Genomic DNA, 24,592 nt, shown 5'->3' on the forward strand with positions numbered 1-24,592 from the left:
TCCTTGTAGAGGCAATCATTTCACAAGACCATCCTGTAATAATCATTTTAAAATCCAGGCCAAACATTGCTGCTTGTATATAACTTAATAATTAGTGCTTTCATTGTTTCCGGGAATTCACTCCAAACACATAAACAGTACAAACATAATTTATCATCTTTAACTTAACATTTCTCTCAAACAAAAGGTTCAGCTTGCGCTCAATTCTATTCTCTGTATTTGTACATTTTTACAGTATATAGGCGAACGTTGAGTACCAATGAACTGACAAAGTAAGCGACACTCTTCGTCCTTAATTTTTGCCTGTTTCTTTTGTCTTATTCTGCATGTTGTAGCAGTTGTCGTAGATATTGTTGTGGTATTTCTTCTCGTTGTCAAGGTGGTTACGTTCCCCAAGAGGAGAACATGGAATAGACTACATTCAAGTGTCTTGTGTTTACAATCTAGGCAGTTTGTAAGTGCAAGACCGTGCAGCGTCAGCTCTGGTGTGTCTCACAGCCCAATCACAGCACACCTCCTTCCTTACTGTCTCACAGCCCAAAGCAGCAGCCATGGCTTCAGGCATGTCAAAACCTCTCTGAAAACCAGTCATGAGTCTGCCCAGCCCAATCACAGCCCAATCACAGCACACCTCTGTGCCAAATAGCCTATCACAGCTAACCACAGGCGCCGTGCTGAGGCATCAGGTGAGAATAACGTGTCACAGGTGGGTCATTGTGAGTGAACTAGGTAATCTGTTAAAGTATATAAAGGCTTTGTCTCAATGATGGTGTTCTAGGCATTAACAACAGACCACCAGCCCAGGTGAAACTGGGACATGCGGATGTGTGATGATGATGATGTGGGTGTGTGATGATGATGATGAATGTCCTACTCTAGAAAACTCCTCCTGGATCCCATTCTCTTGGCTTTTACTTGCGTGTTGAATAATGCCGAACAGCTTCTTCTCATAAGCTTTGTATGCAATGATAAATATATTACTATGGCATATTAATATATAGTAACTATATGTGAACGAACTGTAATAATCTCAATAATCTTTGATTGCAGAGGGAAAGAGGTCAGACAGACATTTCTTCCTCTCCGGCTGCTCAGACAAGCATTCCGGCAGCATTCATGGCAATGGGTTTAAGTCTTTGATTTTCTGCGTGTTTATAGGTCCAAACTAAACGTCCATCAGAAGCTGCGGACAGGAGAGTAGTAAGGCTTTGGATTGGTGTTCATAAAAACATTCACCTCTGAAAATAAATCAATATATCTCAATATATATTTCTGGTGTGTAAATAAGTACTAACCTGGTTTGCTCTGAGGTAGGGGTTTTAAGCAACTGCTAACTCACTACGTTGTTGAATATATTCGTAAAATGCCACCTCTCTTCAGTACAAATTCAGTGTACACATCCACACACACACATGCACCACTAAGTGCACACATATAAATAAATAAACATGTGTAAGTATGTATAACGTGTGTTTCGCATATCTTGAGGTTTGGTTCAAGGTGAGGTTAACTGGCCCTGTCAGCCAAAGCCAAACGATAACCAGTGGAATAATAATAAGAAGAACAATAATAATAATATCATTTTGCAGAAGTAACTTTGAATGTACATAGATAATCTTTGAAGAAACATTCTTTTTTTTATTTGTCTAGATAGCAGCAGCGACGGCCCCTCAATGTCTGGGTGCCGAGAAGGGGGAGTGAAGATAGGAGACTTGGGGGGGTCAAGTGTCCACATTGTCGTGACGACGGCGGCCTTGTTGACCCCTAGGGGAGGGGATGGTGGAGGTTAAAGTTTGTCTACTGCAGCACATGGTCCAGCTGTTGGTGTGGTGACCTCGTCACTAGGCTGCAGCGTTATCCATCGTTCGCAGAGAGAGGAGAGGAGAGGAGAGGAGAGGAGAGGAGAGGAGAGGAGAGGAGAGGAGAGGAGAGGAGAGGAGAGGAGAGGAGAGGAGAGGAGAGGAGAGGAGAGGAGAGGAGAGGAGAGGAGAGGAGAGGAGAGGAGAGGAGAGGAGAGGAGAGGAGAGGAGAGGAGAGGAGAGGAGAGGAGAGGAGAGGAGAGGAGAGGAGAGGAGAGGAGAGGAGAGGAGAGGAGAGGAGAGGAGAGGAGAGGAGAGGAGAGGAGAGGAGAGGAGAGGAGAGGAGAGGGGAGGAGGAGAGGAGAGGAGAGGAGAGGAGAGGAGAGGAGAGGAGAGGAGAGGAGAGGAGAGGAGAGAGAGAGAGAACAGGGGGTATAGGAGGGGGGGTGGTCCCATCAGATTTCAGTCTGAATGGAGGGAAAGAGAAACAGAGGTGTGGTTTGGTTAATTAGGTTGTCATATTATCTACAAGAAAATCCCACATACAGACTTAAAAATGCATTCCTGTTTTTGTCCCACTATGCTCTTGTTATCTCTTCCATTGAAAACGACGTGTACGTACAGTATGTGTGCGTGAGTGTGTGTACGTACAGTATGTGTGCGTGAGTGTGTGTACGTACAGTATGTGTGCGTGAGTGTGTGTACGTACAGTATGTGTGCGTGAGTGTGTGTACGTACAGTATGTGTGCGTGAGTGTGTGTACTTACAGTATGTGTGCGTGAGTGTGTACGTACAGTATGTGTGCGTGAGTATGTGTGCGTGAGTATGTGTGCGTGAGTATGTGTGCGTGAGTATGTGTGCGTGAGTGTGTGTACGTACAGTATGTGTGCGTGAGTGTGTGTGCGTGTGTGTGAGTACGTACAGTATGTGTACGTGAGTATGTGTGCGTGCGTGGGTGTGTGTGCGTGAGTGTGTGTACGTACAGTATGTGTGCGTGAGTGTGTGTACTTACAGTATGTGTGCGTGAGTGTGTGTACGTACAGTATGTGTGCGTGAGTGTGTGTACGTGAGTGTGTGTACGTACAGTATGTGTGCGTGAGTGTGTGTACGTACAGTATGTGTGCGTGAGTGTGTGTACGTACAGTATGTGTGCGTGAGTGTGTGTACGTACAGTATGTGTGCGTGAGTGTGTGTACTTACAGTATGTGTGCGTGAGTGTGTACGTACAGTATGTGTGCGTGAGTATGTGTGCGTGAGTATGTGTGCGTGAGTATGTGTGCGTGAGTGTGTGTACGTACAGTATGTGTGCGTGAGTGTGTGTGCGTGTGTGTGAGTACGTACAGTATGTGTACGTGAGTATGTGTGCGTGCGTGGGTGTGTGTGCGTGAGTGTGTGTACGTACAGTATGTGTGCGTGAGTGTGTGTACTTACAGTATGTGTGCGTGAGTGTGTGTACGTACAGTATGTGTGCGTGAGTGTGTGTACGTGAGTGTGTGTACGTACAGTATGTGTGCGTGAGTGTGTGTACGTACAGTATGTGTGCGTGAGTGTGTGTACGTACAGTATGTGTGCGTGAGTGTGCTCGTCAGCTGGGAGACAATCAAGTGGCAGAGGGGAAACAGAGCAACGTTTAGCACTATTCAGCTGACAGAGCAGTCTCCAATGACGACAAACACTGACCCATACCAACACTGACACACACGTTGAAAAACATACAGAAGCATATGCAGAAGCACAGAAAATAAAACACACACCTAAGCATACAGCACTCTAAGAGAAACATAAAACACAGAAAAACAGACAAAAACAGACCAGATAAACAAACAAGCACAAACACTTACAAACAAACACAGAGTGTTTTTCTGGCCTTGTGTAAACACTGAGTAGTGTCTCTCTCTCTCTCTCTCTCTGAAGAACAGTGCTGTGACCCTTGCTCCTGTGTACTTGTTTGTGCAGTGTGATCTGCATGCAGTGCTGGCGTGGAAGTAACAGCACACTGCACTTCCCCTCCATGCCTCCCTTTCTCCCACTCACTCACTCACTCACTCACTCACTCACTCACTCACTCACTCACTCACTCACTCACTCACTCACTCACTCACTCACTCACTCACTCACTCACTCACTCACTCACTCACTCACTACCTCTCTTCTCCCTCTCTCTTTTTCCAGTGGTGGAAGAAGTACCCTATTGTCATACTTCAGTAAAAGTAAAGATATCTTAACAGAAAATGGCTCAAGTGAAAGTCACCCAGTAAAATACTAATTGAGTAAAAGTCTAAAAGTATTTGATTTTAAATATACTTCAGTATGAAAAGTAAATGTAATTTCTAAAATATGCTTAAGTATCAAAAGTAAAAGTATAAATCATTTTAAATTCCTTAAATTAAGCAAATCAGATGGCACCATTTTCTTGTTTTTTTCATTTACGGATAGTCAGGACTGCACTCCAACACAGACACAACTTACAAATGAATAATTTGTGTTTAATGAGTCTGCCAGATCAGAGGCAGAAGGAATGAGCAGGAACGTTCTCTTGATAAATGTGTAAATTGGACCATTTTCCTGTTCTGCTAAGAATTCAAAATGTAATGAGTAATGAGTACTTTTGAGTGTCAGGGAAAACATATGAGGTAAAAAGTACATTATTTTCTTTAGGAATAAAGTGAAGTAAAAGTTGTCAAAAATATACAGGATAACAGTAAAGTACAGATACCCCAAAAAACTACTTAAGTAGTACTTCAACGTTTTACTTATGTACTTTCCACCACTGTCTTTTTCAAGCAGAGAACAAGAGGTTTTTTCACAGAGCTGGCCACTCTCTTAAACAAACCTGATTCAGAACCCGCAGTGTTAGGAAACACACACACACACACACACACACACAGAGTGAAAAATGACATAACATCAGAACTTGAAACAAAACGCCAGACCAAAACACTATAATAATGATACTTTCCCAGAATACTGATCCTCGATACCCACCTACTAGGAGAACTCCCTATACCCACCTACTAGGAGAACCCCCTATACCCACCTACTAGGAGAACCCCCTATACCCACCTACTAGGAGAACTCCCTATACCCACCTACTAGGAGAACTCCCTATAGCCACCTACTAGGAGAACTCCCTATACCCACCTACTAGGAGAACCCCCCTACTAGGAGAAACCCCTATACCCACCTACTAGGAGAACCCCCTATACCCACCTACTAGGAGAACCCCCTATACCCACCTACTAGGAGAACCCACCTACTAGGAGAACCCCTTATACCCACCTACTAGGAGAACCCACCTCCTAGGAGAAAGAGAGGAATGGGATAACTACTATTTATACCCAAAACTGCTAAATGCCTCTGTCACTCCACAGTCACAGAGGAGGTGCAGTACATAGTATACTAGTAAATAGAGGAGTGATTCACCTTGCGCTACTCACACTCACAGGAGGCTGATTAGAGTCTCTATTATCCTGCTAATCACATTAGAGGGGCTGACCCACTTCCACAGACACTGTGTCACCCTGTGCCGTGCTCTGTCAGATATACAACCAGGAACCAGGACCTAGCCTGTTCATGGGAATCACACCTCATGGCTGACCAACCTCACCATAAAACCACACCTCATGGCTGACCAACCTCACCATAATGTCACACCTCATGGCTGACCAACCTCACCATAATGCCACACCTCATGGCTGACCAACCTCACCATAACGCCACACCTCATGGCTGTCCAACCTCACCATAACGCCACACCTCATGGCTGACCAACCTCACCATAACGCCACACCTCATGGCTGACCAACCTCACCATAACGCCACACCTCATGGCTGACCAACCTCACCATAACGCCACACCTCATGGCTGACCAACCTCACCATAACGCCACACCTCATGGCTGACCAAACTCACTATAACGCCACACCTCATGGCTGTCCAACCTCACCATAACGCAACACCTCATGGCTGTCCAACCTCACAATAACGCCACACCTCATGGCTGTCTAACCTTACCATAACGCAACACCTCATGGCTGTCCAACCTCACCATAACACCACACTTGATAAAATATCTTCTGACCTGGTGTGGTGTATGTGACGGCAGAGTTCACAGAAGTAGTTTGAATTTCACAGGGCCAATTACACCCAGGGTCCAGTCACTCCATTCAGGGAGAGGGTTGGACAACCAGAGTAACAAAGTCAACCTGACATGGGAATGTATATGTATGCGTGTGTGTGTCTGTGTGTCTGTGTGTCTGTGTGTGTGCGCCCCAGCAGGTCCAGACCAGTTGGTTGCAGACACAGGGGTGTGAGGGAGTGGGGATGAGGGAGTTGCCGAGAATCAGAGCTTAATCATCTCACACACACAACCGAGGTTTCTAAACACACACCCCTGGTTACCAATCACACAGTCCTGCCAAGCCATCACAATCCCCTTTTATGAGTGGAGACTCAACCAGCACTTCTCAGTGCAGTGTGTGTCAGCTGAGAGAGACTACCTCCCCTAATACAGCTAATTTCACACACGCTGATCACAGAGGGAGAGAGCGAGGGGGTAGAGGGAGGGATAAACAAACCCGTTACAGCCTACCCATCCCCCTTATAGGCACGCCACCACACACCCCTCTACCCCTTCCTGGAAGGTGCCCCTTCCCCCAACCACACTGCTCTCAACATTATTTATTTATTTCTCACTGGCTATACATAGACCTGCTGTTCTCAGGCCAGGAACACTCTACATCACACTCACACACTCCACAGGCATATACAAAGGAGAAGACATGCTACTGTAGTTTAAAGTACAAAGTATGAAGTTCATATCTCAGACAGGTCTGTGGTTCTCCTAGCAGTAGCATCTCTCAGACAACAGGTCTATGGTTCTCCTAGCAGTATCATATCTCAGACAAAAGGTCTGTAATTATCCTAGCAGTAGCATATCTCAGACAACAGGTCTGTGGTTCTCCTAGCAGTAGCATATCTCAGACAACAGGTCTGTGGTTATCCTAGCAGTATCAAATCTCAGACAACAGGTCTGTGGTTATCCTAGCAGTATCATATCTCAGACAACAGGTCTGTGGTTCTCCTAGCAGTATCATATCTCAGACAAAAGGTCTGTAATTATCCTAGCAGTAGCATATCTCAGACAACAGGTCTGTGGTTCTCCTAGCAGTAGCATATCTCAGACAACAGGTCTATGGTTCTCCTAGCAGTATCATATCTCAGACAAAAGGTCTGTAATTATCCTAGCAGTAGCATATCTCAGACAACAGGTCTGTAATTCTCCTAGCAGTAGCATATCTCAGACAACAGGTCTTTAATTCTCCTAGCAGTAGCATATCTCAGACAACAGGTCTGTAGTTATCCTAGCAGTGGCATATCTCAGACAATAGGCCTGTAATTCTCCTAGCAGTATCATATCTCAGACACCAGATCTGTAATTCTCTGAGCAGTAGCATATCTCAGACAACAGGGTTGTGGTTCTTCTAGCAGTAGCATATCTCAGACAACAGGTCTGTAAATCTCCTAGCAGTAGCATATCTCAGACAACAGGTCTGTAAATCTCCTAGCAGTAGCATATCTCAGACAATAGGTCTGTAAATCTCCTAGCAGTAGCATATCTCAGACAATAGGTCTGTAATTCTCCTAGCAGTAGCATATCTCAGACAACAGTTCTGTGGTTCTCCTAGCAGTATCATATCTCAGACAACAGGTCTGTGGTTCTCCTAGCAGTATCATATCTCAGACAACAGGTCTGTAGTTATCCTAGCAGTAGCATATCTCAGACAACAGGTCTGTGGTTCTCCTAGCAGTATCATATCTCAGACAACAGGTCTGTAGTTATCCTAGCAGTAGCATATCTCAGACAACAGGTCTGTGGTTCTCCTAGCAGTATCATATCTCAGACAACAGGTCTGTAGTTATCCTAGCAGTATCATATCTCAGACAACAGGTCTGTAGTTATCCTAGCAGTAGCATATCTCAGACAACAGGTCTGTGGTTATCCTAGCAGTAGCATATCTCAGACAACAGGTCTGTGGTTCTCCTAGCAGTATCATATCTCAGACAACAGGTCTGTAGTTATCCTAGCAGTAGCATATCTCAGACAACAGGTCTGTGGTTCTCCTAGCAGTATCATATCTCAGACAACAGGTCTGTAGTTATCCTAGCAGTATCATATCTCAGACAACAGGTCTGTAGTTATCCTAGCAGTAGCATATCTCAGACAACAGGTCTGTGGTTATCCTAGCAGTAGCATATCTCAGACAACAGGTCTGTGGTTCTCCTAGCAGTATCATATCTCAGACAACAGGTCTTTAATTCTCCTAGCAGTAGCATATCTCAGACAACAGGTCTGTGGTTCTCCTAGCTGTAGCATATCTCAGACAACAGGTCTGTGGTTCTCCTAGCTGTAGCATAATTCAGACTAACAGTTGTTTTTGTTGGGGCACAGGGTTGTGTTAACAAACAACATGTTAACATTTGTTTTTGAATTTGAGAGAGGAAGAGGGAAGAAAAGAGAGTGAACCAAAGAAAAATGGAGCGCAATAAGAAGAAATTGGTGAGGAGGGAGTGAAGCCTGTTCCCGGGAAGTCAGGAGAACATGAGCTCAATGAGGCTTAAGTGATCCTAACTGCAACTCACCTCAGTGTTTGGGAAACCTGTGTGTGTGTGCTCTCCCCTCCACTAAATCTAACTCGAAACAAAACAAAATACTCAACAATGTCTAATCCTGAACAGAATGTAATACTCCTTAACTCCCAGCTAAATGGAGGGAACGTTAACAGAGTTTATCTAACCATGGAACATCCCGTCCTAGTTTATGGGTATCACACAGAGAAGGGGAGGGAGGGAGGGGGGTGAAGTGAGAGAGGGGTGAAAGACAGAGAGAGGACAGGGTAGTGAGGACAGGTGAAGACAAACGTTATTAGAAATACGTCACTACGTCTAGGTATTATTATTGGATAGATCTATAATTAACCACACACAGTAGATGACAAGTTAATCAGCCTTTTTCAGCACAGCTATGGTATCCTCTAAAATCACACCACTTCAGTGAAGTTAATTTAGGTAACAAATTCAGTTAAAATTCTCGAAAGCAATTATTCTTCTCAAAGAAGTCCATAAAAGAGGAGGCAATTCAAGGAATTCCTGTAATGGGGCTATTTAGCTATCTAATTTACTAATTGTTTAATTAGTTGTTAAACAAACGTCTATGGCATTTTATTAAAGCCAACCAGAGGCCCTCAGCTGGAACTAGGAGCTACAGACAGAGGGCTCTCTGGGCGGAGAGAGAAAGGAGGGCAGAGACCAACTGACTAGGAGACTTAATCACATGACTTACAGTAAACAGAAACTAATGCCAGAAAAAGTGAGAGAAATAAAGAGAGAGGGAGGGACAGAGAGATAGAGAAAGGGAAAAAAGTGAGTAAGTGAAAGAGCGAAAGTGAGGGTTAGAGTGATATTTGGTCTCAATTCAATTTCAATTCAAGGGGCTTTATTGGCATGGGAAGCATATGTTTACACTGCCAAAGCAAGTGAAATAGATAATAAACAAAGTGAAATAAACAATACAAAAATGAAAATAAACATTACACTTATAAAAGTTCCAAAAGAATAAAGACTTTTCAAAAGTCATAGTATACAGTGTTGTAACGATGTGCAAACAATTAAAGTGCAAAAGGGAAAATAAATAAATGTAAATATGGGTTGTATTTACAATGGTGTTTGTTCTTCACTGGTTGCCCTTTTCTTGTGGAAACGGGTCACAAATCCTGCTGCTGTGATTGCTCACTGTGGTATTTCACCCAATAGATATGGGAGTTTATCAAAATTGGATTTGTTTTCAGCCTCTCTCTCTCACGCAGATGGTGCTCAGTCATTGCCTCTGAAGGGCCAGATAACCAGTGAGCACTGCTGGGAGGGGCAGGTGCAAGACCCCGGCCCCCACCATCTGCTAACACACACACACTGAGGTAGAGAGGGAAACAAAAGGGGGGACGAGGTCAGAGCTCCCAAATAAAAACAGGGAGAGAATGAGTGTCTCTATCAAACACCTGACAGCCCAAAAGAGAGAGAGCTCTCATAAAAAAAGAGGAAAACATGAAGAAAGGAGAGAGAGGAATGATAAGAGCGTCAGAGAAAAACACAAAGAGATTTTCAGACACAGAGATAGACTAGAGAGCGTAGGAGAGGTGAATACATGTTTCTTATTCTGTTTGCAGATAACTGGTGTTTGCTTGTAGCGTTCCCTTCCTCTCTGCTATTCCCAAGGGCCCACACACACCCAGAGCCAGTTCAAAGGTTACGTTTCTGACCCGGGGCGGCAGAGTGAGGTGCAGGAGTGGGCCATATGGGGGTATGCTTTGAAATTTAAACAGCCCCCAACCCACTCAGTGACCCACCCCCTTCCCTCTCCCATCTGAGTGAGTGCATGCCTACCCTCAAACCAAAAACACTAGCTTTGGACAGGCCATCAGCTCAATGAGTCAATGAACCAATAAACTAATACGTCTCAAATACTGATATCTAATTCACAAAAACCAGAGTAACCTACAAACACAAGGCCAGAGTAACCCACAAACACAAGGCCAGAGTAACCCACAAACACAAGGCCAGAGTAACCCACAAACACAAGGCCAGAGTAACCCACAAACACAAGACCAGAGTAACCCACAAACACAAGGCCAGAGTAACCTACAAACACAAGGCCAGAGTAACCCACAAACACAAGGCCAGAGTAACCCACAAACACAAGGCCAGAGTAACCCACAAACACAAGACCAGAGTAACCCACAAACACAAGACCAGAGTAACCCACAAACACAAGGCCAGAGTAACCTACAAACACAAGGCCAGAGTAACCTACAAACACAAGGCCAGAGTAACCTACAAACACAAGGCCAGAGTAACCTACAAACACAAGACCAGAGTAACCCACAAACACAAGGCCAGAGTAACCTACAAACACAAGGCCAGAGTAACCTACAAACACAAGGCCAGAGTAACCTACAAACACAAGGCCAGAGTAACCTACAAACACAAGGCCAGAGTAACCTACAAACACAAGGCCAGAGTAACCTACAAACACAAGGCCAGAGTAACCCACAAACACAAGGCCAGAGTAACCTACAAACACAAGGCCAGAGTAACCTACAAATAGATACACACAGCAGCTGTCACACACACACAAAATATAAAGGCCAATTCATCCTCAAATGATTTGCATTCCAAATCCAGCCAGTCACAAATGAATGTGAGCATGTGGAATGCTGACTACGAGTCACGTTGTGGTGCTGGGGGAAGAATGTGGAAAAGCCTGTAATTTCTTGGTAAACACTTTGTTCTTTCTCTCCGGCTGATCATTTGTTTTTCAGGAATACCATAAATAACCAAGCAATAACCGGCCACAGCCAACTCGTACTGGATCCACTCTGCTCCTTCTCTCTTGCTTTGTTGTCTCCCCTCCTCTGTTCTTACCCCCCTCCCTCCCACTGTGGTCTGTTTTGTCCTGATTTTGAAAAACAAACTAATACATGTCACTCCTCTGTCTCCATTCCTCCTCCCCCATCTCCTCTCCTTCCGTAGCTTAGGGCCAGGTCTTTCTTTCTGCTCAACTTTGTGGAAATGACTGCTATGTCTACAAAACAACTCCGTCAGCAGACATGCTTAGGGTTGCAACATTTTCCAGAAATCCTAGTAGGAGGATTCCGGATTTTCGTGCTTATTCCTCCTGATTTTGGGAATACTCCAACCACTATTTCAGAGAAAACCAGGGAATTTATTGAAAGTTCCCAGAATGTTGCAACCCCAGTCATGCTCAAACACACATGAAATCCCTTATTACACAAACATAAGTAAAAACACTGGCATAATACTTCTTAACACACACCCTTGATTGAGTATGTTTGGCCAATCAGTGCATAGGTTTTTAATCCCCTTGGGAGCAGGTGCATCTGTTTTGTAAAGTTCCTCACGGTAAAACAACAACGTGATCTGCAATCCCCCCAGTAGGTTAGAAAACAAGTGAAAATTCACATCTCCCAGCAGCCTTTGAACACTGCATTCCTAACATGAATCCCAATACCTGACAAGTGATAAACAACTGACTCACTTGTTTTTCTGGGGGACCCAGTGCACTGACTACACCCAGCCCTTCTGTTTACAGCCAAAGAGGGAGACAGAGGAAGAGAGAAAGTAGATGAGGAAAGGAGAAAGAGAGCACTCCCTTTACCAGGGCATTGCAGATCACAACATTGTGTAGCCGCTGCTTATAGGCCTACAAGTAATGTATATTTCAACATCAATGTCCAAACCAAATATATGGGGAGTGTGTTATTTACTGTTGTGTAGCAGGCTACTGATACTACAGTAGACATAAGCCAGGAACGAGGTGAAAGGTAATGTTTTGGTTTCCCCAACCTCAATAGTTACGGACGGGGTTGAAGTGTGATTTGGTAGGTGAATTGTCCCCTAAATCCATGTATTTTCTGTGATCATTTTGAACAGAATTAGTTTGAGCCTACTTTCCACTATATTTGCTGACTCGTATCCTAATCCTCTCAGAGCACATATAACTGTGTTACATAAAGAAGAAACCACCTAGCCGATATATTCCTTATGGATTGTTCTGGCATGCTGAGCAAAAAAATCTTTAGCTTCATTGAAGCAACGCGTTGGGATATTTTCTCCCGTCTCTGTACATTTGCACCAGCGTAGTCTGGTCCAGATGAATAACTGCGTCACAGGAAACGCTGACTGGGACTCAAGCGCACACATTGATCCAGAATTCAAACAACTTCAATCATTTGCATCACGAAACCACGCGTATTTCCTGCAGCCGTGGCCTTAATGATGTACTGAATGCGTGTGACGGGCTACTCCATACATCACAGTTGGTTTGCACTGAATAAGCTGCATAACAGGACTAATACGCTACACTTCCTATGGTGCTCCGACATGCACCGTATCATTTCAGCATGTTTAGAGAAATAAATCATATCTATGTTGAAGTAGTTTCACTATAAGCAGTATACACCATTTGTTTAAATTTGCAACAACAAACATAAACACTAAACACTTTGATGTGGCTCATGCAATGAAATGTATTTTTCGTAATGTCACAATAAATCACAGCACACATTGAAGGGTAAGAGTCCTGCTTCTACTTCCTGGCATGGCTACACTCAAAATGTCTAGTCCAGCCATTATGCCATCATTGACTTAAATGGAGACATCCTTTCTATTCATTCTATTTCTATGCCATGTATGAATGAATGGGCTCATGATAAGCATGCAAAGGCACACACATAATCGGCAGAGGCTCACCTTTCACTGCTGTTGCAGTCTCCTTGAAGCCCATGGTGGCATAGGGGCTGGCGTTGAAACCGTTCATGCCCCCCTTGCATCCACACGCTGCCTTGAACCTCAGCAGTCCCTCACAGCCCCCCAGACTGGTGCAACCCCCCAGGCTCCCTTCCATCAGGTTTAAGGCAATGTAGTTTAGTCCGTTTTGGTAGCCTGCCGACGTCTCCCGGCACATGGGGCTGTTGCTGTTCCCATACTCCTCGTCTGAGCCCTCCGAGCTCCGGACCGGCCGCGACACGTTTTCCACCGACGCCGAGCTGTGCCGCTTGTTGGCATCGTGGGCGAACGATGGAGACACTGGCGTTACTGTGGTGGTGGAGGAGAAGGTCTCGGAGCTGTGGCGCCTGCGACCCTGGGGGTCAGCCCGGATCACCTTAGCCCCCCTGTCTGGGTTGACGGGTGGGGTGGAGGGACCCCCCAGGAGGAAGGACTCCACAGGGGCAGGAGGGACCACCACTACGCCCTCTCCCCCCAGGGTGAGTCTCTGGATGCAGGACGAGGGGCTGGTAGGCAGGGGGGTGGTGGAGTCAGAGGGGCACAGAGAGGCAGGGAGAGAGGCAGAGGGGTTGGTAGGACTGAAGGTCATCTCAGTGTAGTCGTCTTTTACATCTCCAACCGGGCACACAGGGCTCACACGCTTTTGGAGAGGATATTCCACTACGACTCTCTCCTCCTCTCTCTCCCTCTGGTACTCCTCCTCTCTCTCCCTCTGATCCTCTCTCTGAGGCTGGCTGGGACACACGAGGAGCACAGGACTCGGCTCCATGCGCCCTATTGAAGAAGGGGAATCCCTGTGTTTGGAAGAGCATGAGCTGATGTTGATGTTGACGTATTCGGAGAGTGGCGGGGAACTCCTCGCCGGCCCGTCCACCGAGCCCAGCGATGAAGCAGAGCTTTCAGTCGTGGTAGAGACAGGCGGGTATCGTGCGGCGTTGCCAAAGTCTATGTTGATGTACTCCCCGGGACTCCTGGGCTCAGAGGGGAGAGGGTGTTCGCTCATACAGGGCAGTGTCCTCAGAGAGTCAAGGGCGAGCCGGGTAGGTCGACTCACCCTCCCCCTGTGGACCAGACCCCCCTCCTGGGTCACCCTGCCGGCTCTGAGGATCGAGGGGGCTGAGGAGTGGGTGTTGGTGGGGGGCGTACCGATGGAGACTGGTGAGATGGGACAGTAGTTGGACTCCTCTTCTATCCTCTGCCTCTGTAGACTCATCACCACGTACTGGTCTGTGTCTGTGACACCGTTCCTCTGGGGCTGGGCTTTGAGAGAGCGGGGCAGGGAACTGATGGAGTAAGGCTGTCTGTGGTGAGGGTGAGGCTGGGGGGTAGTGTCTGTGAGGAAGTAGTCTGAGGGGGTGAAGGAAACCAGAGGGTCCACAGGGGACATGTTGAGGTACTCTCCATTGGTGAGTTTCTCATCTGAGCTGTCCACAGACATCTTGGCCCCGCAGAACATCCTCATGTAGCCGCTGTCCTCCAGAGACACACTGCCAGGGGAATCTGTATGGGGACCCATCCCAGCTGGAGAGGGGTGAGAGCGGGGGTTGATGATCTGCTTTGGGGCCGACACACACATGGGGCTCATGGGCATGTAAGCATTACCTTTGACCCCCGCTGTCTGAGGGGCCACACCTGGAGTCATGGGCATGTAGCCACTGTCGCCTAGGTGACCGTTGGAGCCTATCTGGACATCGCCATAGTCCTCGGGATAGGTCACTTTTGGGGAAGCCATGTGAGAGCTGCGACCCGATTGGCAACCACTGGTGTAGGTGGCCCTCATGAGCGTGTATTCGTCCAATGAGGCAGAGGAGACCTGGGGCGGTGCCCTGTGCTGGCGCGGGGTGGTGAGGGAGTATGTGCGTTTCCGGTATGCTTTGTCCAGCTCTGGTAACCGGCGGTAACCGTTCTGTCTCTCCATCACCATGTAGCCGTGCAGGTTGCTGCCTTCCCGGGAAGGGGGTGTGTCTTCCCTCAGGGACTCTGGGGTGTTACTGCGGAGGGTGAGGTGCAGGCCTGCAGGGCTGGAGCCATAATCATCACAGGAGATGAAGCCCCCATCACTGGGGGAGACCGAGGCACTGCAGCTGGAGGGGCAAGGAGCACTGCTCTCCGAGCAGGAGGACAGGCTAACAGGGCTGGGGGTGGCTGTGGGTGGAGAGTGAGACAGAGGCATGGACATGGACTTACTGTGCTGGAGGGCAGAGGATTCAAATGTCTGGCTGGGCCGGGCTGTAATGGTGTTTGATCTCCCTAATAGGTTCGGTTGAATACCGGGGCTGAGGGGACTCCCGTTCACAGACATGGGGCGCACCATGGTGCCTTCTCCCTCGCTGGCAGTGCGTATCCGGCAGGAGGTAAATTTACTAACCGGGGAAGTTGTGGCCATGCTGTCAGTGCGCGACCGCCGCTGGAGCCCGGTCTGGCTTGGAGGAAGGTTGTTGAGGTGCCGCCGGGTCGGCACGGAGATGGGGTTAGTGCCTGAAGACTGGCTCTTGCTGCGCGGCCGAAACTCTGACAGCTCCTTCATGGCTTTCATGGCCTCCAATATAGTCTCGTGGATGTTTTGCGCCACCACTGAGTCGTCAGCCTGCATCCACAGCTCGCCTGGTCCCGTGGCTGCTGACCGTCCGACCTCGATGAAGAAAAAGCTCTCTGAGTGCCCGCATCTCCGAATGTTCATCAGCTGTAAACTGACGGACGCGACATCCGAGTTGAGCTTTACGAAGCTGATAGTCCGGCTGGATAAACACAGTCTGTACACCCCGGTCAGATTCCGGCTCTGCCCCAGCCCTTTGGATTTCAGGTTCACTTGCCATACCTCCTTATACGCGGCAGTTACCGGCGTAATCATCCCGTAGTTCGCCTCATCAAACCCCACCAGCGAAGAAGCGGAATTGGAAGCGGAGCCGTCGGAGTACACTTTCCCCTCGCTCATTAAATCTGTTAAGACTCGGTACCAATTCTCCTGCTCTTTTTCATTATCTGCCGCCACGGCAAAATATTCGTCCTTGGTATAGAGGGCGATAAGGTGTTTGTGTTTGGCGTCAGCTCTCTTGTTGATATTGAGGCAGCAGTCCAGAGGTATAACCCTCTTTGCCGCTGACTTGTTTTTCCATTTCTTCTCGCTCTCGTAGTACTCCAGCCGGGCAGGGAAGCCCTCGCTCGGCTCCTTCAGAACGAAGAAGCGCTTGTGTCCGTGCTTCTGCTTCTTGAGGTATCCACATTTCTTAATCTTGGTGCTACTAATGTTCGCGTTGGATAACAAGTGTCCTTCCCCAGTATTTGGAGGACTCGCCATTCTATCGTCCTTTAAAAAACAAATCTCACTTTCGTTAACCTGTTGTTATATCCTCACTTATCGAAGGCTGGAGAGAAACTCTGTATAGTCCGTGTCTCTCAGAGACACTTTCACTCCAGGCGCCGGTTGTGCGTTCGGCGTCTGTAGCTGTTTAACAGTAAATAGCCCATATCGCTAAAGTGACCGGAGTGAAGAGGGAAACAATATGTGACGTTCTACACATCCAGCTTTGGTTACAAAAAAAGAGAAGGGGAGGAAAAAAATGCACACACTGACACTGGGTCGCTGCAAGCCGACGGGGCGTACCTGCAAATCCGCCTACTTATTGGGCTCATTGGTGGTGGAGAGGGCTGCATGATAGTGAAAAGACTCCGTCAGACGTTAGAAAGCCCTCCCACTCAATTACATTCAATTCAATGGGCTTTATTGGCATGGGAAACATATTTTTACATTGCCAAAGCAAGTGAAATAGATAATAAACAAATAGGAAATAAACAAGGGAAATAAACAATTTAAAAAACGTACATATTACACTCACAAAAGTTGTAAAATAATACTGACATTTAAAATGTCATATTACTGGCTATGTACACTGTTGTAACAATGCACTCACTCTCATACACACTCCTGACCTCTTGCGACTCAATCTGGGAACTGTTGATGCTGTTCATGTGCTAGTAGGAATGTCCGATTTGCTAACTCTTTGTAGTTATACTCGTGCCGCATTCAACCAGTTAGCAGGTCGGAAATGTCAGGGTTTCCTAGTTCCGACTAGCATATGAATGCACCATTCGCCCGATCATATCTGTAGCCAGTGGTGCATTTACTAGGCCTGTATGCATATTACATGCGTACGTGTATCCTCTTCTTGCAGAGCAACTCTGGCTATGTAGCCTATTATAAAATGATTTATGACGAGGCGTATCACAGACCCTGGTGGCTATTTGGGTTAAGTATTGTTGTATTTATTAGGTTTGTGCGCAGTATAGCATTGATGATGTCTTGTGTTTGGTTAGTGCGCAATAAGAATTATGGAGGGAAAGCTCAATTATATTCGTCACAGGTTTCAGAGTGGATAAATTGATAGGCGTACATTCACACAAACTTCTATGTTATACTTAGATGTTATTTTATTATGATAAGTTAGTGCTGTCAATAAATAACAATGCTATAATAGGCATGTAATAGAAGCCTTGATGATATAAAGAATTAGGTATATTTGCATTCGTATTCATTTTTTACACAAGTTATAGCACAATTCTAAAAACACGGCATGATGCATGATCTAGTAGATTCTACAATGGATTATCCATGCTCCGAACGGCAATTGGCATCAACTACGATTTACAACGTGATGAGGCGCATGCGAGAGGAGGGTGCGTGACTGTTCCCAGTCTGTACCCAGCCTCTGCCCTCCTACTTCAGAAGTAAACAAGCATCACGAGACTGCGGCTCTGTGACACAGCTAGGCTGGGAGGGAGAGCGGGAGAGCCTCTGACGCAGGCAACACTCGATATTGCCCCTATGTCCCCTGATAATACCCTACATTCATGCCTGCGCCATGATGGGCAGAGAGCCCTCTCCCTCTTTTCCTCTCTTACCGAATTTGGCAACAGAAGAGTCATTAAACAGTAAAATTGTAAACAACCGTGTGAGAGTGAGAAAAATGCCGCGTTCAAAACAACTGGGAACTCGGTACTCGGAAATCTCCGACTTCAGTGAGTTTAAGACAACTGTTAACTCGGAAAAAACGAGCTTCGACTGGGAAAATTTGGTTTGAACGGTCATCCAACTCGGATATCAAAGTAAGAAACTCGGGCATCGTTCTAGAGCTCAGAGCTTGGATGACATTCAAACCGATTTTTTGCAGTCGAAGCTCGTTTTGTCAGAGTTCCCAGTTGATTTGAATGTACAGAATTCGGAAGTCAGAGAGTTCCCAGTTATCGTGAAAGCACCAAGAGCCCACGGCGCGCTCTGTAGATTGTTACGTAAGGCGCGCGCCCACTGGCCTATTTTTACTGCGCCCAGGCTTACAACAGTACTGCAAGAGTATATTTGCCTTCACAGACTGAGCAAAAGGGGAGATGACCCGTTGGATGCCTCCTCTATTGCGTATTTGAGCACAGATAGCCTACGTTCCACGCAGGAAGGGGAGGGAGAGCGGAGAGAGCACCTCTCAACACAGAAAACAGAAAAATCATGACCCAAATATGGTTATATTATTTATTTTTATTTTTTATAATGACGCAGAGTCATTGGTCCTGAATCCTCGTGCGTCAGCGGCAGGTGATGTGCGTAGTGATGAAGACAACGCTCTGCCCAGCTGGCTATAACGCTCCCGCCCGAACCTAAAATCCTGCCCGTGCCACCTCATCCCCGATTCTTGTCCCGTAGACTAGAGGGAAAGCGGTCTGTTGCGAAAAACACCCTGTCTGTCTGCCAGACGAGGTGATGTAAGGTCGTGTTTTTCTGTTTGGTGGTAGGCCTAGGCTACTACATTCTGCCGGTGACGCAGATTTTCCTGGAATGGATGTTCGATAGAGAGTCGAGGGTGACAGCTGATGGGAGGCTTTAGTCACCTATTACAATTATGATCCTCACTTTAATTAGAAAATGACATAACATCATTTTTAACATCTTTCATGTGGAATGCCATCATGTAGTGGTTTAAAAAGAAAATGGACTGACCCTGACAGATAGTCAAACATAGATATCCAACCATGATGCACTTTCCACTAAGATGAACTAAGAACTAAGTCAGTTCGCCCACCACATAAGTGGCCTATGTTAGTGGCATGAAGATGAAACCACTGAAAGTCACTCCCCCACTCCTCTTTATTCCTGTTAAAGACATTTCTGCTGGCTCAGCAGCCAGTCAACTCTGTCCTCAGCACCAAGGTCATTTACACAGTGCCCTGCACAGGTCAATTATGCCACCAATAGCACTGATTTGACTGGTGCCGCACTGGAAATGGAATCAAATCATGAAATGACATCAGCCTGACCCGCTCTCTCCCTCAGTTCCCCTACAGCTGTTGAATTGGTCAAATCAATCAATGCACAGGAGAGTCAGGGCCTGATAGGATACATTTAATTTGGGTGCAGGCTTCACCACCTCACACAACCGTGATATTTTGATAACCGTATAAATCTCTCTAGGACAAGGTGACTTTTATCAATATATTCGTTTGTATTTACCCACCAAAAATGAAAATTAGCTGCTAATGTAAATAAATAAAATAAATAATGTAACCTTTATTTAACTAGGCAAATCAGTTAAGAACAAATTCTTATTTTCAATGACGGACTAGGAACAGTGGGTTCAGGGGCAGAATGACAGATTCATACCTTGTCAGCTCAGGGATTTGAACTTGCAACCTTTCAGTTACTAGTCCAACACTCTACCCACTAGGCTACCCTGACACCCCAAAAGCCAAAGTATCAAAGTAGGACGCTTTACTATAACATTAGTCATTTATGAAGCGCGGGAGTGCTGATATGTTGAATAGGATTTTAATAGGTTGAGGATTTAGCATATTCATCTTTAGACCATGTGGACGTGAAGGAGACGACCAGGGAAGACTGGCGACCATCTGGTATCTCCTCTACCTGGTCGGTTAACTCTAGCACCCAGAACAGCCATTATACTACTGCAGCACCCTGTTATATAACTACCCCCTACCAAACCCCTCCCTGTTTACCTATGTCATTATGGAGGAGTATGTAAGGCTGTAGCATACAGAATGCTCGTGATCTACAGGAATGTCAGGGTGATTGTAACACTGAGAGTGGATTGCTATAACATTTTAATGATAGTCTGGCAATAACATTGAGAGTGCCTCTGATGGGCAAAGAGAGAGCGAGTGGAGCGAAGAGAGAGAAATAGATGAAGAGAGAGATAGAGATGGAGCAGAATGGGAGATGAGGCATGTAATAAGAGCTTGATACCTTAATCAGGAGAGAGGGAGAAAGGGAAGATGGAAAGGGTTGTAGGTGGGCTTCAGGAGGGAAACAAGGAGGAAAAGGGGGGTCTCTATTTGCATTACCCATAAACCCCCTCCAGTATAAAATGCAAATGAGGAGTCCTTAAAACTCCAAAAAGGTGTGTGATAGGCCCATAAATTGCCTTCCTTGCCTGAATGCCGTCAGTCCAGAGCCGTGTACACACCCTGCTCCTCTTTCATGTCTTCTCCACCCTCTTAGGTAATACTGAACAAAAATATAAAAACAACGTGCAACAAATTAAAAGATTTTAAGGAAATCAGTCAATTGAAATAAATTCATTAGGCCCTAATCTATGGATTTGACTGGGAATACATATATGCATCTGTTGGTAACAGATGCAGTACCTTAAAGAATATATATGGGCGTGGATCAGAAAACCAGTCAGTATCTGGTGTGACCACCATTTGCCTCATGCGGCGTGACACATCTCCTTCTCATAGAGTTGATCAGGCTGTTGATTGTGGCTTGTGGAATGTTGTCCCACTCCTCTTCAATGGCTGTGCGAAGTTGCTGGATATTGGCGGGAACTGGCATACACGTTGATCTAGGGCATTTCAAACATGCTCAATGAGTGACATGTCTGGTGAGTATGCAGGCCATGGAAGAACTGGGACATTTTCAGCTTCCAGGAATTGTGTACGGATACTTGCGACATGGCGCCGACAGACATGGCAACTCTGCTTTTAGCTCCAAAGCAACTTTGCAGTATTTTAAAATGTTTACATTATTATCCCAAAATGTTTTTTATGTTATTACATCCAGCTGGAAATACCTTTTGGATATCAGAGTGGCGGTAACTCACCAGTGTTCCGGACAGAAACACGACTTTCCAAAATTGGATCCTTTGTTCATGCCCTCCAAGGCAATTTATCTTATCCCATAGGCTTCTCCAAGACGCCGCCGGCAGAGAAGAGGTATTTGGAGTGGACTTCTAGTCCGACTCAGGAGGCGTTCACACGATCTACCACTTCTGAGGATACAGTGCATTCGGAAAGTATTCAGACCCCTTCTCTTTTTCCACATTTTATTACATTAGTCTTATTCTAAAATGAATTAAAAAATAAATTCTCCAGAATCTGCACACAATACCCCATAATGACAAAATGAAGACGTGTTTTTAGAAATGTTTTCAAATGTATAAAAAACAACAACAACAGATGCCTTATTCACATTAGTATTCAGACCCTTTGCTATGAGACTTGAAATTGTGCTCAGGTGAATCCTGTTTCCATTGCTCATCCTTGAGATGTTTCTACAACCTGCTCACAGACACAGACGTCTTGCTCCCGGACAAGCTAAACACCTTCTTTGCCCCCATTGAGGATAACACAGTGCCACCGACGTGGGCCGCTCCCGAGGACTGTGGGCTTTCGTTCTCCGAGGCCGACGTGAGTAAAACATTTAAGCATGTTAACTTCTTGGATATAGGGGGCGCTATTTTAATTTTTGGATGAAAAACGTTCCCGTTTTAAACAAGATATTTTATCATGAAAAAAATGCTCGACTATGCATATAATTGACAGCTTTGGAAAGAAAATTATATATTATCGAATAGATATGTGAAAAACACCTTGAGGATTGATTCTAAACAACGTTTGCCATGTTTCTGTCGATATTATGGAGCTAATTTGGAAAAAAGTTTGGCGTTGTAGTGACTGCATTTTCCGGTCTTTTTCTTAGCCAATCGTGATGAACAAAACGGAGCTATTTCGCCAACACAAATAATATTTTTGGAAAAAATGAACATTTGCTATCTAACTGAGAGTCTCGTCATTGAAATCATCTGAAGTTCTTCAAAGGTAAATGATTTTATTTTAATGCTTTTCTTGTTTTTGTGAAAATGTTGCCTGCTGAATGCTAGGCTTAATGCTAGGCAAGGCTATCAATACTCTTACACAAATGCTTGTGTAGCTTTGGTTGAAAAGCATATTTAGAAAATCTGAGATGACAGTGTTGTTAACAAAAGGCTAAGCTTGTGTTTGAATATATTTATTTCATTTCATTTGCGATTTTCATGAATAGGAAACATTGCGTTATGGTAATGCGCTTGAGGCTATGATTACGCTCCCTGATACGGGATTGCTCGTCGCTAGAGGTTAACCCTTGGAAAATTGCTGGCCAAGACGGCATCAATAGCCGCGTCCTCAGAGCATGTGAAGACCAGGTGGCTGGAGTGTTTACGGACATAATCAATCTCTCCCAATCCCAGTCTGCTGTCCCCACTTGCTTCAAGATGTCCACCATTGTTCCTTTACCCAAGACAGCAAAGGTAACTGAACTAAATTACTATCTCCACAAAGTACTCAATTTTGTCATCATGAAGTGCTTTGAGAGGCTAGTTAAGGATCATATCACCTCCACTGTACATGACACCCTAGACCCACTTCAATTTGCATACCTCCCCAATAGATCCATAGACAATGCAATCACCATCGCACTGCACACTGCCCTATCCCATCTGGACAAGAGGAATACCTATGTAAGAATGCTATTCATTGACAACAGCTCAGCTTTGAACACCATAGAACCCTCCAAGCGCATCAATAAGCTCAGGGCTTAGATTCTTGAAAGTAGCCACCATTTGCCTTGAAGACAGCTTTGCACATTATTGGCATTCTCTCAACCAGCTTCATCTGGAATGCTTTTCCAACAGTCTTGAAGGAGTTCCCAGATATGATGAGCACTTGTTGGCTGATTTTCCTTCACTGCGGTCCAACTCATACCAAACCATTTCAATTGGGTTTAGTTCAGGTGATTGTGGAGGCCAGGTCATCTGATGCAGCACTCCATCACTCTCCTTCTTGGTCAAATAGCCCTTACACAGCCTGGAGGTCATTGTCCTGTTGAAAAACAAATGATAGACCCACTAAGCACAAACCAGATGGGATGGCGTATCGCTGTAGAATGCTGTGGTAGCCATGCTGGTTAAGTGTGCCTTGAATTCGAAATAAATCACAGTGTCACAAGCAAAGCACCCCCACAGCATCACACCACCTCCTCCATGCTTCACGGTGGGAACCACACATGCGGAGATCATCCATTCACTTACTCTGCGTCTCACAAAGACACGCCAGTTGGAACCAAAAATCTCTAATTTGGACTCATCAGACCAACGGACAGATTTCCACTGGTCTAATGTCAATTGCTTGTGTTTCTTGGCCCAAGCAATTCTCCTCTTCTTATTGGTGTCCTTTAGTAGTGGTTTCTTTGCAGCAATTCGATCATGAAGGCCTGATTCATGCAGTCTCCTCTGAACACTTGATGTTAAGATGTGTCTGCTAATTGAACTCTGTGAGGTGCAATCTGAGGTGCAGTTAATTGTCCATTTCTGAGGCTGGTAACTAAAATAAACTTATCCTCTGCAGCAGAGGTAACTCTGTGTCTTCCTTTCCTGTGGTGGTCCTCATGAGAGCCAGTTTCATCATAGCGCTTGATGGTTTTTGCGACTGCACTTGAAGAAACTTTCAAAGTTCTTGAAATGTTCTGCATCGACTGACCTTCATGTCCTAAAGTAATGATGGACTGTCGTTTCCCTTTGTTTGTTTGAGCTGTTCTTGACCTGCCGTAATATGGACTTGGTATTTTACCAAATAAGGCTATCTTCTGTATACCACCCTACCTTGTCACAACACAACTGATTGGCTCAAACGTATTAAGAAGGAAAGAAATTCCACAAATGAACGTTTTAACAAGGCACACCTGTTAATTGAAGTGAATTCCAGGTGACTACCTCATGAAGGTTGTTGAGAGAATGCCAAAAGTGTGCAAAGCTGTCATCAAGGCAAAGGGTGGCTATTTGAAGAATCTCAAATACAAAATATATTTAGATTTGTTTAACACTTTTTTGGTTACTACATAATTCCATATGTGTTATTTCATAGTTTTGATGTCTTCACTAGTCTACAATGTAGAAAATAGTGAAAACAAAGAAAAACCCTTGAATGAGTAGGTGTCCAAACTTTTGTCTGGTACTGTATATATTTATACTCCAGACTCCGACATTGCTCATCCTAATATTTACATTATTCTTAATTCCATTTTTTTACTTATAGATCTGTGTGTATTGTTGTGAATTGTCAGATATTACTGCACTGTTGGAGCTAGGAACACAAGCATTTTGCTACACCC

The 24,592-nt window shown here is 45.5% G+C and overlaps 1 protein-coding gene across 1 annotated transcript; it reads right to left on the bottom strand.

Moving 5' to 3' along the window:
- Nucleotides 1-12,915: 12,915 nt before the first annotated feature.
- Nucleotides 12,916-16,693, bottom strand: LOC139403920 (insulin receptor substrate 2-like). Its single transcript, XM_071147127.1, has one exon. The coding sequence runs from the start codon at nucleotides 16,457-16,459 to the stop codon at nucleotides 13,055-13,057; it is 3,405 nt and encodes a 1,134-aa protein (XP_071003228.1). The 5' UTR covers nucleotides 16,460-16,693; the 3' UTR covers nucleotides 12,916-13,054.
- Between the last annotated feature and the right edge of the window lie 7,899 nt (nucleotides 16,694-24,592).

The sequence above is a fragment of the Oncorhynchus clarkii genome, chromosome 3, assembly GCF_045791955.1.
Source record: "Oncorhynchus clarkii lewisi isolate Uvic-CL-2024 chromosome 3, UVic_Ocla_1.0, whole genome shotgun sequence".
Taxonomy (NCBI): Eukaryota; Metazoa; Chordata; class Actinopteri; order Salmoniformes; family Salmonidae; genus Oncorhynchus; species Oncorhynchus clarkii.

Coding starts and splice junctions, on each gene's coding strand:
- LOC139403920 (XM_071147127.1), bottom strand. CDS start 16,459: ATGGCGAGTCCTCCAAATACTGGGGAAGGACACTTGTTATCCAACGCG.